Source organism: Carassius carassius, chromosome 21 (genome assembly GCF_963082965.1).
Source record: "Carassius carassius chromosome 21, fCarCar2.1, whole genome shotgun sequence".
Taxonomy (NCBI): domain Eukaryota; kingdom Metazoa; phylum Chordata; class Actinopteri; order Cypriniformes; family Cyprinidae; genus Carassius; species Carassius carassius.
The window spans coordinates 2,414,247-2,430,440 of record NC_081775.1 but is presented as its reverse complement, the minus strand read 5'-3'; the positions used below and the strand labels follow the sequence as shown (position 1 = coordinate 2,430,440).

The following is a 16,194-nucleotide window of genomic DNA, read 5'->3' as shown; positions in this document are numbered from 1 at the left end:
ACTCTTCAGCAGCTGGAAATCTATATAAGGCAAGAATGGGACCAAATTCCAACAGCAAAACTCCAGCAACTCATAGCCTCAATGCCCAGACGTCTTCAAACTGTTTTGAAAAGAAAAGGAGATGCTACACCATGGTAAACATGCCCCGTCCCAACTATTTTGAGACCTGTAGCAGAAATCAAATTTGAAATGAGCTCATTTTGTGCATAAAATTGTAAACTTTCTCAGTTTAAACATTTGCTATGTTATCTATGTTCTATTGTGAATAAAATATTGGCTCATGTGATTTGAAAGTCTTTTAGTTTTCATTTTATTAAAATTTAAAAAACGTCCCAACTTTTCTGGAATTCGGGTTGTAGATTCAAACTCAAAGAGACATGATAGTTTGCGCATGACCTGATATTTCATTCGGACCCAGGATACAGCGAGATGAACATCACAGAGCGCTAAACTCTCATGCAGTGTGTGTTTCATTCATACTCGAAGCCGGAGCGCGCTCTCGCGCTGATATCAGGATATTCCTAATATGGACAAAAGCGTCCAGCTATCGCTGTGGTGTGCACAGGAAAACAGAAACTTATGCAAACACGAAGACATTAATATACGATCACGACAATAAACTGTTCTTCAAGTCATCTCCAGCAGGTGATAAATAAAGTATGAACAATGCAGTGCTGATTGACATAGTATTTATTACAGTATAGAAACTATTCTGCATTATTATGTGATAAACAGTGTTTGTAGTATATAAACAAATCATTATTATTTGTTATTGTCCAGCATTTATAGATTTCTAAGCCAATTAAAAGCTAGAAATTAGAGAAAAAATAAAGTTGCCTATACTACCAGTCAGAGGTTTTTGAACAGTAAGCTTAAGGTTTTTTTTTATTTTATTTTATTTTTTTAAGAAGTCCCTTCTATTCACCAAGCCTGCATTTATTTGATCCAAAGTACAGCAAAACTATTTATAAAATATTTTTACTAGCCTATTTAAAATAGCTGTTTTATATTTGAATATATTTCAAAATGTAATTTATTGAAGATCCTGGATCTGTTTTTTCGCTCTTCTTTATTCTTTTTTTATGTATTATAGAAGTATCGGATCGGGACTCGGTATCGGCAGATACTCAAAATCAAATGACTCTGACTCGAGGACAAAAAAACCTGATCGGGATATCCCTAGTAAATATCCTATTTAAGCTCAAAAGGGAAATGCATAAATAATTACAATTATTTATGATTAAATTAAGATTAAGAATTAAATTAAAAAGAATTGCCATCATTTAATCTGTTCATCCAGCGAACATTTAGGGTAATTTCTCTAAAAGGATATTTTTGTGACAAAAGAAAATACTTTCAATAGTATTAATACATCAGAGGATGTAGCAAGGATCAAAATCATAAGGGACATTAATGTGCAAGGCAAAATCAGCAATTCATGTAATTTGTGCACAAGAGTTTTATTAACTAAACACTAACGCAAACTATTCTAACAAACAAAAACTCATTCAGGGGAAAGGGTAAATGAGATTTGATGGATGATACCGTCAGTAAAACCAGAGAATAAAGCCATGAAGAGAGTCAGTTAACCACCGGAGTAATGCTGCGTTCCAGGCAGGTTTTTGAGCTTGTAAGTCACAACTTCAAACCACGAATCACGACTTTGTAGCGTTCCAGGCAGTTCACATCAAAGTTCTTGAGCACAAGGAATAGTAGCTAGATTATTAATTTATTGCAACGTTACATTGTCCTAAAATAGTTTTTTCAACGTGTACCACTTGCATAAACACTGCAACCGTAGGCAGTATTATCCGTAGGGACTGCTATTGGTGTTTCGCGGGCTGTGACTACAGAACTCGGAGTACATCGATCTAGTACAAGTTTACGGGTGGGAAGTCACGGGTTTGACTGCCGTTCCAATGCACTTTCACAGGTATAAACATGCGCGTAATTTGCACGGGGGTTACGGGGGTCAAGAGCCCCCCAAAAATCAGGTCCAGCTAATACAACCCCCCCCAATATAATCACATCATTCTGATTAAAATAAATATGAATGTGGCGAGTGGGGCGGGGCCGAGGGACGTGGGAACAAGGAGTGAGGCCGGCAGTGATTGGGCAAATCAGTGACACCTGCGACCCACCGCCGGTCTCGAGTCCCACGTAGGAGATGGAAGGATATAAAACTGGAGTGACGACAGTGAAGGACGAGAGAGGACCAGGCCTGGGCTTTTAGTTGTGTTTTGGTTTTTATTTGAGCGCACCAGTCGTCCGTGAGGGGCTGGTGCGCTGTTTTGTGTTTATTTTGTAATTAAAGTCTTTGTTTGATTGTCCGCCGGTTCCCGCCTCCTTCTTCCCGATGATTATTAGAGTTTAATTCATTACAGTGGTGCCGAAGCCCGGGAGAAGGACGGACATGCTGCTGAAGATCCCTCGCCGCTGTGGTGAATCCGCGGTGCCACGGAGCTGGCGAGGAGGATGCCGCCATGGACGCTCGAGGCGGTGGACTGGAGCGAGTTGCCGGGGACGGGCGAGCTCGTTGCCGACCGCCCGCGATGTGGAGGGACGGCTGCCATCCGTGAGGGAGCGGAGGAGTCGGCGCCGTTCGCCAGGGGGCCGGAGGGGTGTCGTGCCGTCCGCCGAGGGCCGTCCAGTGCCACCGCCAGGCACCGCGGAGGAGATCGCCCAGCCGGTGGAGGGCCGAGCAGCAGTGCGTCTGGGAACCGGAATTTTTTTTTTTTTTCTCTCTCCCCTCTCTCGTCGCTGTTGCTCCTCCTTCCATCTCCTTTTCTCTCGCCTCATCTGTCCTACCCCCAGGTTCCCGCAGGTCCCCGTGAGCGGTCCCCCCCGGAGGGAGGGGGGGGCGTAGAGTGCAGTCTCGAGGGTACCCCCCGGCCTGCGAGGGGCGATGGGGGTATGTGGCGAGTGGGGCGGGGCCGAGGGACGTGGGAACAAGGAGTGAGGCCGGCAATGATTGGGCAAATCAGTGACACCTGCGACCCACCGCCGGTCTCGAGTCCCACGTAGGAGATGGAAGGATATAAAACTGGAGCGACGACAGTGAAGGACGAGAGAGGACCAGGCCTGGGCTTTTAGTTGTGTTTTGGTTTTTATTTGAGTGCACCAGTCGTCCGTGAAGGGCTGGTGCGCTGTTTTGTGTTTATTTTGTAATTAAGGTCTTTGTTTGATTGTCCGCCGGTTCCCGCCTCCTTCTTCCCGATGATTATTAGAATTTAATTCATTACAATGAAATATTCAGAAATAATACTTTTGTTCGTTTTCTTTATTAATTTCATTTGCCAGCAAAAAAGATAGTATCATATTTTAAATAATCTGTAATGTACCCCCCCTGCCCACTGCACCGACTACTTGGTATTTCCCAACCCGCTTTCTCTACCAAGTTTGTTCACTATTTTGCACAGTCGCTGCGATGAATGGTTGGAGAGAGCTGACGGAAAGGTGAAAAGGACACTGAAAGGCAGCCAGACAACGATTTTTCATTGAGACCCAAAGTTGCCCTTTGGTATAAGGTTGGAAAAACACGGGTTATGGGTATAATGGAACGCAGTATAAAACCATCAGCGCCATTTATAATGGGGTCTATAGCTTTTACTAAACCTTGTTTCGTTTAGTTAAATGTACGATACTTTCATTGCCTTGTGTAACAAACTTGACGGCAACAAGTGTGATTGAATTTCGGGTTTTACATATTTTTCACAGCGCCATGCAACACAACATGCGTGAACCACCACTAACTCTTCACTTTTTTTCTTTTTCCTCTTTTTTTTTTTTTTTTTGTCTGCTCTTTGTCCGTTTCCATCCGGCTACCGCCACCCACTAGACACCATTCGCCTAGCTGTGAGTATGCAAAAAATAGATGCATGTACTGAATAATTTAATATGAAACAATTAGAAACTACTAAACAGACATCATAAAGAAAAATGTATATATATGGGGGGCTAGCTTTTTATATGTTTTATATACACAAATGTAGCAAATACTTTCTTTATAAGCTTTCCATTGAAAAACAGCGCTCTGTCATCGATGCTTGAGGCTTAGATCCTTATAGTGATATAAATTTGTCAAGATTAAATTTGTCCCTTTCATTTAATCTATTCATAAATATTGACACGTGCGTACACGGGAAGTTGAGGAAGTGGGCGTCGGGGTGCAGGCTAAGAGATTAAAGGATATGTGTGTTCATTCAAAGAGAGGTTTTATTATGAACTTATTAGAGAAGAGTCCCTTTTATGTGCATTGTGTGTCTGATTTTGAGAGACTTTAGTTAAGAGTTGCTTAGCCACATTCTTGGGTGTCGTAAACCTAATGTTATCAGATAGTGTGTCTATGGTTGCCTTTTCTTTGAGGTGATTTTGGGGGAATGCTCCATAGACCTTTTGGTTAGATGAGGGGGCATTAGATATTATTGGTTAAATATAACAAATATTTGTGTTTGATTGGTCCAAGCTTTTACAGCTTTTAACTTATTTTTGGACCTCAAGAAGTGCCTTGGATTCCTTTCTTGTAATAGTTGCTTCAAACCCAAACCAAGAGCAGCTTTTGGGATTTCTTCAGGTCCTTTCAGCAAGCAGCACTTAAAGAGGTCTCTCTGAATTTCTTTATAGAGCGATTCCCCCCTTTCGGTCCACAAAAGATGTAATGAGCAATATAGATCGAATAATACCCAGTTGACTTTTTTGTATTTTTAGTTCACTATTTTTTTAACCATTTAGGCGCCAGGGTTTTTTTTTTAATGCTGTATTTTGACATCAAGATTTCAAAAGATTGTGGCTTGAAAGAGCTTAAAGATAGATATCTACTGTCAATTAACAAAAATGTTGGGCATGATTGAAAGTTTATGTGGGGTGTAAATATACTCATTTAATTAGCATATTATGATGTCAACAGGGGCGGCGATCTCAAATTGCATAATATTCAGGAAACATTAGATATTGAATTGATGTTTGAACTTATTTGTATGTTTTTCTGAGTGTGTGTCTTTTTTATCCTCATTCCAAATGATCAGAAAAGAGGAAGCCAACAATAAAACAGGAGAAAGTATTGCATTAAGCATTGCGCTGCAAAGATGTACCGCAAGATCATTAGAAGGCTGATCGTCATTTCCGAAAGGCAAATATTCCCCTTCAGAGTTGGAATCGGTGAACAACATTTGCAACATCCTCATGGTACAACGTTGTATTGGCCATTTGGCGATTTTCTCTTATAAATCTCACCATTTACACGCACGCTATGAACTGAACTGCTTCTGTATCAATGACACGAGAGCTCACATGCTCGAACACTTTGAATAGGAACATGACCTAATTTTGGTCTAGAATCAAAGTACTACTGTACATGTCTGCCATCTAGTGGTAGGGAATACAAATTAGATATTACACCTTATAAGGAACTACAGTCTATTTTATTAAGTATGATGTCTTGTCGCAATTTTGCGACTTTGGCGCTTAGAGGGTTAAGATAGATGTAAGAAATAATAAAGTTAATTTTATCCCACTAAGCCTTGGCATTATCGTGTAATGAGACTTTATTTTATTTCCGTCCCCAGAAATTGCGAATGTCGGGGTGGAACATTCAGTGCATATGGATTTTTCCTAAGTCGATTCTTTAATTTCCTTTAATAAAATCCAGAATTTTGGCGCATAACATTTATTTTGGTGCACTGAAAGTATAATTCCCTTAATCCACTACGATGCGATGGAAACTAACGTTCGTTACACCTTCTGTCAAATCAGTTACGAATGTTAAACTATGATTCTATAGTAAACAGAGATACGTTTTCGATGTAATTCTATCAGTAGCAAAACAATAAAAACATCTTGTGTGGGTTAAATTCTCATATGCGTTGCTACATGATAAATAGTTAATAAATCGGGATAAAACAGGGGCAGAGATTTTCTGTCCAAAAATCATAATGCTTGTACATTTTCTGACGCTGAATTTCCATCTCCTAATATCTCAACGGTTCAGATGTCAGATATAAGATTGTCTAGGTCACGCATGCTCTGCATGGGAGTTTGTGGCTTCTGTTAAAAAGTTTACGAACATTAAAATGATACAAACATGGTAAACTTTGGTTAAGTAAACAGTAAATTGGATCTTTGTGGTAAGAACGGATAAAAGAGTGTGCAAGTCAGATGACTACTAGTGGTTTCGGACTGAAAGCGGCATGTTCATCGTGAAAGAGCATGCACGCATGGTGGTTGTATACATTGACAGATTCTGCACATCTTGTTCATAAAATAGACGGAAATTTTCAGTCTGTCCAACTTCAAACGTTGTTTTCAGAGTATTTTTGACTCAATAAGCTGTTCATGAATGTCAACATCAATGATTTTGCTGACTTTTTTCCGTTGTATTTTTATTTTATTTTTTTTGGATAATTTTATTTTCCGTCCAATGTTCGTAAGAATATATCTTAGGCTGTCAAAGTTAACACATTAATAGTGTGTTAACACAATCTAACTTATGCCAGAATAAAATAAAGAACAAACTGTCTGCATTAATCGCATAGGTTTTTAAACAACAGTGAACTGGGCTATAAAGTTAAGGAACACACGCAGATTATCCACACTGCACACAATAAAGCTAGTTTAAACATTAGCGTTGTGGTAAAATGAAGCTCCACAGCCTGTCAAGTGTACCTTCATCATGTCCAAATTATGTAGGCCACTGGCAATGCGCGAGTTTACTTTCAATTCCACCAGAGCTCCGTTTGATGGCATCTAGAGCATACCTTAAATTTGTGTTCATTTCTAGGGTTGTGTTCAAAACATCAATACGACGATGAATCGTCACAGAGATTTGACAATACGAATGGCAAACAATCGAGTTCAATGCAAACAATCAGAATGTTGTACCTGGTGGTGCCCAATGTAAACATTAAACATATTGACATTACCTGTATTGTACTGTGGTACAGTTATGGAGGCCCTTGATATTTCAGAGGTCAACTGCTTATAGCACTGGCCCTAGAGTATGCAGTTTCATAAACAGCTGTTTTACTAAATTCTACTCAGGTAAAATTCAGTGCAGTCCTGTATCATGATACCTATCGTATCGTGGCCTCTGTATGGTGATACATATTGTATCGTGACTTAACTGAAATGAACATCCCTAGTTAACAGTTGTTGTAGTTAGATGTAGTGAATGGTCCGAATACATCACTCTCTAGCTAACACTGAAACAAAACAGAGCCTCTAATCTAAAGACACTCATTAAAACCAGAAAACATGCTCCAGCTTATACAGAAATCATATTTCACAATAACTGTAAGATGACAGATGTTCTCACCTCAGCTGTGAGATGTGCTGCAGACACTGAAGGAAACTCTTCACGTCACTCTCTTCCTCTGAACATCTCAGCTTCACTGGTTTCTTCTCTGTCTGGAGCTTCAGCACTTCCAGGAGGACGGAGATCTTTCTCTTTGAGAGATCTATGATCCATTCATCAGGTGACTGGAAAACTGACTGTAATGCTGGAAGAAAACTCCTGTCTGTTTGAGTCTCATAGTTCTTCACATGAGCGCACAGATCCAGCAGAGCATTGCATTTTTCTGGGTTGTATTGTTCTCTCACCGCAAGAAGTTTGCATTCGCAATGAGATGATTTATGGAAAAATTCTACAAAGAACGTGATTTGCTTCAGGAGTTCTTTACAAGTCTTTAACCTGCAACAAAGAAATCAAACATAAGAGCATGTACTGAATGACTTTTTTTTAGGATTATGTTCACCAAAAAATGCTACATTTCTAGGGGGACACGGATGCTAATTGCAGCTGTCAATTTAACAGTGTAACTCACAGATACAGGTATTAAAATGCAGATTTTTCAAATTTAATCAAATATGCCCCTTTTCAATAATATTGTGGTCAAACAAACAAAACGCATTTGAATAATTACAAAACCATATCAAATCACTCAAAAATCAGACAATTATGTTTGATATAACTTCTTGCCATAATGTGTTGCTATGCTTTGTGTCTTGCTTCAGCAAGAATTTTCATTTGGTTTATTGCAAATAACTTATTTGCACACGGGGTGCACAGCATCTTAGTTACTAAGCTAAATGCAACAGAAAGCACCATAACTCACTGACCTAACAACATTCACACAGTACAAGATGAGAGAGACAGCCTGACCACTGAATACACATGTGAGAAAATAGGCTGATGAGCTGAGCAAAATGATTATTTTATTTTACATATGTTTATATATTACATCTTGTAAAAAGGGGCATAATAGATCCCCTTTAAAGCACTACAGCTTCGAGTACCTGATGTTTGGTGAGCAGCTGAGCATCATGATCATTCCTACATCAGTAACGTCACAGTCGTCCAGATTCAGATTAACCTCTTTATCTCTGGACTGACCGATCACGTAAGACAGAGCACAACTCTGATGAGAATCGAGATCCACTTCTGGTTCAATCTGATGGTTCATCTTCTCCAGGAACATTAAGCAGGCTTTAGGAGACTGGAGCTCATACAAGCACTGACACACATAGAGAAGATCAAACTCTTCACTCTGAGGTTGAAGAAATGTGTCCAAAAGCTTCTCAATCAGCCAGTCAGATGTTTCCTTTATCTGATCCTCTTGGAAGAGACACTTGAGGAGTCTGGTGTGGTGTTCACTCAGAAGTCCACATAAGAAAGGAAGAACATGTCTCATGTGTTTATGCTCCTCAGTCTGACAGAGCTGTAGGACTTTCTCAATATCATCTGGATGTCCAAGAAGCCACAAAGCCGAGAAGAATTCCTGCATTGTGTTATGGAGAAACGCACAATATGTAGTTGCAGATGTTGGAGAGTCTGTTGTTGTGATCATTTTCAGAAAAGCATGACAAATGTCCGTCTCATCACTGCTAAAATCTGAAAGGTTCAGGCACTTCTGCATAGTGCCATTGAAAGCATTTTCCATCAATCTATGAATCTGATCCTTCTTCTCCTTTAGGTACTTATCTATTTCCTTATTTTGTTTATTCCCATGTTTCTTCACAGCAAGACGGAAAATGTGGATGTATATTTCAGTGACTGTGTGATGATAGTTGCATTCAGTGACATTTTTAAACTTAATGAAGTCTACAATCATAGATGCATACATTGGCATGTGGCTAAGGCTGAACAGCTCTTGATTCTTCAAAACAGCTTCCACAAGAACAGGATCATGACCCAACATCTTCTGATAGTAAGTGCTGATAGACCATTCACTGAATCCTTGTACATACACGGTCCGTGTCGGCCAGTCAGAGAAAAGAGGATCATCTTCCTCCTCTGATCTGCATGTGATCACAATCTTGGCATCCGGCAGGAGTTCGTGCGTCATTATCTTCCATAAGATGGATTTTTCTTCAAAATCCGTCACACCATCAAACACAATGACAACATTCTCAGAGTTTTCCTCAATATCTTGAAATATGTCTTTTTTGTCTTCTTCCATTGGTTTTGAGTAGACCTCAAACAAGAGAGACTCCAAGCTGGCAACACTACTGTGGGCCAAAACACTCTGATCAAAGTAAAACATGTAGTCTATCTGTCTGTCACCCTTCTCTGCCCAAAGACGCAGCATTTCCTGGACAACTGAAGTCTTTCCTACTCCAGGTTTGCCGATGATGAGGATGTTCTTGTCCGGCCATCTCAGGAGGTCGTCAGGTGATAACTCTTTTTCCTCGTTAGGATTGTAAGCTCTTAGCTTCTTGGGACGTAGTTTTTTACATTTTTTAATTTTCAATTTTATTTTGTATTGTGTGTGTATGACAGAGTCGGTCTTTATAACAAGAGGTGTAAAACTGAAGTTTCCTTGTACATTGTCACCCAGATATTTGCTTTGGTTCTTCAGGATACTTTTTGCTTTCACCTTGAGCTGTGTCTGGTAGATCTGACAGGGCTTTGTACCTAAAATAACAACAAAAGCATTACAAATATATTGAATATTTTAAATGTGTTCATTTCACCAAAATGTTCTTTTATTTTTCTACCCACCAAATAAACAGCTGGGCTCTGCGTCTTCATCTCTGAAGGGAGAACAGCTGATCCAGAAGTGTAAACCAGGATCCAATGTCCTCTTCTTAGTGACATCCAGAACCTGGAGAAATTCATAACTGGCCGTATCACCTTTGTTAACGACCCAATCCAGTACACATCTGGCTTGATCAAACTCTGTCCTCTCAGCTTTGAGAGCATCGACCTCATCGTGACTGAAAACCTGCTTCTGATAAAGATTCTCGATGATCAGAGGAAGGTTTTTCATATGAGTCACCAGGTCTTTCCTGGCGTTTCTGAGGTACTCTGTAGCAGACTGCCGTGCGGATGCCATACTGCAGGCATTTCAAACCTGAAGTAAAAGACATACGTTTAAGCATATTCACATCATAAATTTTAATGATATGTATTTTTCACATGTAAGATTTTTTTACACAGTTTTCAGATGTGAAATACAGATACATTAATATAAATACATACAGAGATAAGTACACAAAATAAACATTATAAATATAAATAAAGCTGCATAGTCTGCCCTGTGGATTGATGGGGGTGAATAGAAACCATCAAAGTTTTTATCATTTATTTATTTTGTTATTTATTACTTTATTATTTTTATTTATGCAGGTCTGATACTCCCTACTTAATAGAGTATATCCCAAAACACACGTGAACCCATTTTTAATGGTTTTAAAAGTTGATAAACCAGTAACCTGGTTTGGATTACATCATATTTTCTGTGATGGTTTCTATTGTTTCTTTCAGCAGGGCGAGATATATATGAATATACATATGTGCATATTTATCAGAATTACAAGTGTTTATTATTATTATTATTATTTAATTGCGTCAACTCACATTCACACCTCTAGTAAATCCAGGCTGATGGGTTTTTTTCTTCAGATGTCGTACTCACATTCAGACTTTGAAGCCGGATAATAGTAACCCGGATAAAACTAAATTCCATCCGGGTTTCTCGAGGAACACTGAATGCAACCAAAACGAAACTAAAACTGAATCGCAATTATTCTCAAGCTGTTCATAACTGCAGTCAAAGTTTGTGAAAGCTACAGAGTAATTCGTGTTTCAAAAAAAAAAAAAAAATATTGCGATATTAATTCGTTTCACCCGAAAGGATCAGGGGAACATTCTGAGACGATCGGGCTGAGCACATGCTTCGCACGAGCTATGCCAAGTAATGACGTCACGACGCATAAGGCCTATACACATAAAACGGGGAAATACATTTCTGAACAAGTGCAAATAAATATAACTATCGTTAACGGTCATAAATAAAACACACAATGAACGATACATGCACACGCCGTGGGTTTTTACGATTAACTTGGGGGAAACGCGTTTGATTAGACTGCTTCATCTCTAATATAAAAATGACAGATTAAATTGCATTTCATAGGTTCCGATGTCAAATGTTAACAATTTGGACTGGACATAAATGTAGCTACCTCCTATTGACTCCGAATGCAACTTCCGACGGTAATTTACAGGAACGTTATTAACACAATAATCCAAAGCGAAATCCACGTACAGGATTACAGATCCAGCCTCTGCTTTCAGACCAGAGTCATCTAAATTATGCTTTTCCTCCCGCAGATCAGTCGACTCGTCCTACATCTAAACTAATCGCGGCTGGATCCAGCTTCTTACTGAAGCTACCTGTTATCCGCTCCTGCTTAAAAACGCGACGATTCCGCGATTCTTAAAATGGCTTTGCGCCCTTGAAGGACACTTCATTTGTAGAGACATTCCAAACGAAGTCTTTAAAGGTGTGTCCCAAAGTTAAGTGCATGGACTCTGGAGTGCGCATTTGAAGTGCGAAAGCACCACTAAGGCTCTCCCAAACTTGCAAACTTCAGCTTCAACTTCTTCTTCTTCTTCTTCTTCTTCGTTTTTTGGCGCATTGCATTCTCAGTGCATACCGGCACCTACCTTTGCTGTTATCCTGTCATGATTTCTTATGATCAGTTTTTCCTTTTTTTCTGTTTTTTTCTTCTTTCTTTTTTTTTTCTTTCGTCTTTTTTTCTTTTCTTTTTCTTTTTTCATTCTCACTTGCCTCTCCCTCACATATTAATCCTTATATATACTTATTTGATGCTCCATCTCATTCCATCTCCCATATCCGATCTGGCGCTGCGTGTTCATCTCCTCCAGACCGGCCTATGAAATCTGGAATAGACCAAAGCATATTTATATTAAATCCTTTCACTTAAACCTGTATTATATATGTATTCTATTAACATTCTGTATCCTACTCTATCTCTATTAAAATCATAACCTAACAAATATGCCAAATCCTTATTAACCTTCCCTATTTCGTTTAAATATGATATCAGCTCCTTCCTTTCCTCATCATACCGTTTACAATCGTATATCACATGTTCTACTGTTTCTTTCTCCCCACAATTCTCACATAAACCAGTCTCATGACCTCCAATTATAAAGAGCGATGCGTTCAGTCTTGAGTGTCCAAGTCTCATCCTAGTCATTATAACCTCTTCTTTCCTATTTCTACCATTTCTACACTTCTTACCTACCATTCTTTTAATATTATATAAATGCCGCCCCTTACTATCTGTATTCCAGTTTTCCTGCCACTCTTTAATAATATTTTCCTTAATAATAGATTTGATTTCGCATTTACTTAATGAAACATTAAAATCTATTTAATCCCTTTTTAAAGCATTTTTTGCTAATTCATCAGCAGATTCATTAGCAGCTACTCCTGCATGCGCTGGCACCCAGCAGAATCCAACTTCTATTCCTATCCTTTGTGTTCTCCATAATAATGAAAATATTTCACACATCAAATCTTCTCTAGCAGTACAATAAGTAAACAGTGATGTTAAGACAGAAGCAGAGTCAGAGCATTTGACTACTCTGTCCGGTTTTACCTCCTCTACCCATGTTAATCCTATTATAATAGCAACCATTTCCACAGTATATATTGACAATTTAGATGTTAATCGTTTAGATATTGATATTTTAAACTCTGGAATATACACTCCTATTCCTGTAATCCTTGTTCTTGGATCTTTAGATCCATCAGTATAGATGTGCATACTTGCATAGAATCTTTCCTGTATGTACTTATTAACATGGTACTTAATCATACCCATTTCCTCCCATTCTCGTTTCTTATCTAATATTCCTAAATCAATTTTAACCTCAGAAACAATCCATTTCGGAACCTCTCCCCATACAGGTGACACACTACATTCCATATTAGCAATCTGATATTTCTCTGCCAACTGCTTTATCTTCCATCCATATCCTCTCTCGTTACTTAAGTATTCCCAACAATTATTTAAAACATCTTTAGCTATACTTTCTCCAGTGTAACTCTTTAAAGATGTCCAAAATACCAAAGACAATTTAACTCTCCGTAATTTCAATGGCATTTCATTTGCTTCTACTAATAATGCATTGACTGGAGTTGTTTTTACTGCTCCTAAGCATATTCTAATAGCTCTATATTGAATTCTATCTAGCTTTTTTAACAATGATTCTGACGCTGACCCATAAATCATGCATCCATAATCAACTGTCGATCTTATCAAGGCTTGATAAATTATTATCATTGAATCTCTTTCTGCTCCCCAATTCTTTCCCAGCTATTGCCCTCATCACATTTAAAACCATCCTGCATTTTTTATCTATTTCCTCAATATGTTTTTTCCAGGTATATCTCCCATCTAACCACATTCCTAAATATTTAAAACTTTTAACTTGTTCTAAAGACTTTCCATATAATAATAATTGAATATCCTTAAAATCTTCCTTTTTCCTACTGAATATCATATAACTTGATTTACTAGTTGACATTTTAAAACTCCATTCTATACTCCATTCTTCCACCTTTTTAATAGTTGTTTGCATACCTGAAATCACTTGCTTTGTATTTCGCCCTCTCTTCCAAATAACCCCGTCATCAGCATATAATGCACATCCCACACCAAATCCTACATTGTCAAAGATATCATTAATCATAATATTAAAAAGAATTGGACTTATAACACTCCCTTGCGGAATACCATTTTCTGCCTTATAAATTATTGACTGACACATTCCCACTTGAACCACAAATGTTCTTTCAAACAAATTGAGATAACCAATTATACATATTTCCATCTATTCCTATCCTTGATGCTTTGATTAATAGCCCTTCTCTCCATACCGTGTCATATGCTTTTTCTATATCAAAATACACTACTGCCATGATTTCTTTCATAGCTATTGTCTTCTCTACTTCATTACTAACCTTGATTAATGCATCCATAGTTGATCTTTTACCTCTAAATCCACATTGATACTTACTAAATTTACCCTTTTTCTCTAGTTCATATGTTAACCTCTGAACTATAATCTTTTCCATTAATTTACATAAATTTGAAGTCAGAGCAATTGGTCGATAACTTCCTGGGTTTGTTGAATTTTTTTTCTGGCTTTACAATAGGGATTACTACAGCTTTCTTCCATATTTTTGGCATAATTCCTTCCATCCATATTTTATTATATAACTCAAGTATCTTTAACAATATACTATCTGACAAATGCTTTATCATTTTATAACTTACCCTATCCACCCCAGGAGCGGTATTGGCACATTTTTGTAATGCAACCTTCAGTTCTGTAAGTGTAAACTCTATTTCCATACAGCTACTATTGCTATTTCTTTTCTTCATTATATCTGGATTTTTGTCTAAAATATCCTTTTTCCTTAGCTCATATTCTTCTCCCAATTCTTTTCTATGTGCTCTTTCTAAAACCTTACCTAACATGTTTGCTTTATCTATATCTATTACTGCAACTTTATCTTCTTCAATTAAAACTGGTATTAGAGCCGACTTCTTTCCTTTCCCACTCATATTCCTTAACATATTCCATATTTTATCTATCGGAGTATCTTATGGTAGAACAAAATTCTCTCCATCCTTCTCTCTTCGCATTCTTAATTATTCTTCTTGTTTTAGCTCTTGCTTTCTTATATTCTACCAAATTTCTCATACTCATGTTTTCCCTGAGTTGTTTAAATGCTTTATTTCTTTCTTTAATTGCATTACTGCATTCTTCCTTCCACCATGGAATATTTCTGTTTTTCTGACCTGCTATTCTTTGTGGTATAAATAATGTTGCAGCTTCCATTATTAGATTTGTAACTGAATCACAAAAAGTTTCTACTGTATCTTCAGCCACTGAGTCTTTATTATCTTCACAGTGCTTACTAAAGGAATTCCAATCTGCCTTCTCATACAAACATTTCTTTTGTAGTAAACATTCTGGATTATTATTTACATTTATTTTACAAATAATTGGAAAGTGATCACTCCCAACTGTGTTCTCGCTAATTACTTTCCATTCACATAAATCAGCCATACCATTTGAAATTAATGTTAAATCTATACTTGATACCGTATTCTCTGTTAAATTATACCTAGTTCCTTCTCCTGTGTTTAAATATACAAATGATCTATCATCCATGAGCTGTTCAATTACTTCCCCATTATAATCTATATTTTTACTTCCCCATAGCCAATTATGTGCATTAAAATCACCACACCATAATTCCTTTGTCTCTTTCCTAATCTTTTCAAACAACTTTATTGAAATCTTCTTACACGGGTTATAAAAATTATATATTACAATTGATTCTTCTCTAAAATATATTTCAACTACAACACATTCCATATCTTTAACCTCACTTAATTCCCTATAAATAGTTCCTTCTTTCATAAAAGTTACCACCCCTCCCCCTTGTTTCCCAACCCTATCCTTTCAAACAGATTTATATCCTGGTAACGCAAATTGCAGATTTGGCTTGAGCCAAGACTCTTGAACACAAATTACACTTGGTTTATGTTCCAAATCGAGTACATATTTTTTTAATTCTTGACCATTTGCCACAAGGCTCCTTGTGTTCCATTGCATTACATTTATCACCATTGATCTACTCTGATCCCTGTGAACCTTCTACTATTGTTGCTCTAGATAGAATTTCATGTATTGTGCTTACTGAAATCCCAGATATCCCTAGGAATTCTGATGCAGCTTCAAGAATTGTTTTAATCTTTGCCGATCTGCTTGGCAGCATAGCAGTGACATTAATTACCTTAACAATAAAGGCTAGAAAGTTCTCTTTAGTCATTATTAAAGTATTTTCTTTTATATCACACTGTTGTTCT

At 37.7% G+C, this 16,194-nt stretch overlaps 1 protein-coding gene across 1 annotated transcript in view; it reads right to left on the bottom strand.

The window, feature by feature from the left end:
• The window catches only part of LOC132097350 (uncharacterized), a 34,907-nt gene extending 23,194 nt beyond the window's left edge, over positions 1–11,713 (bottom strand). The window contains exons 1-4 of the mRNA XM_059503005.1: positions 10,853–11,713; positions 9,995–10,346; positions 8,290–9,907; positions 7,310–7,684 (exon numbers count right to left, since the gene is read on the bottom strand). Coding sequence (XP_059358988.1) covers positions 7,310–7,684; positions 8,290–9,907; positions 9,995–10,328 — 2,327 coding nt within the window. The 5' untranslated portion in view covers positions 10,329–10,346; positions 10,853–11,713. The remainder of the gene's footprint in view (positions 1–7,309; positions 7,685–8,289; positions 9,908–9,994; positions 10,347–10,852) is intronic.
• Positions 11,714–16,194: the final 4,481 nt, after the last annotated feature.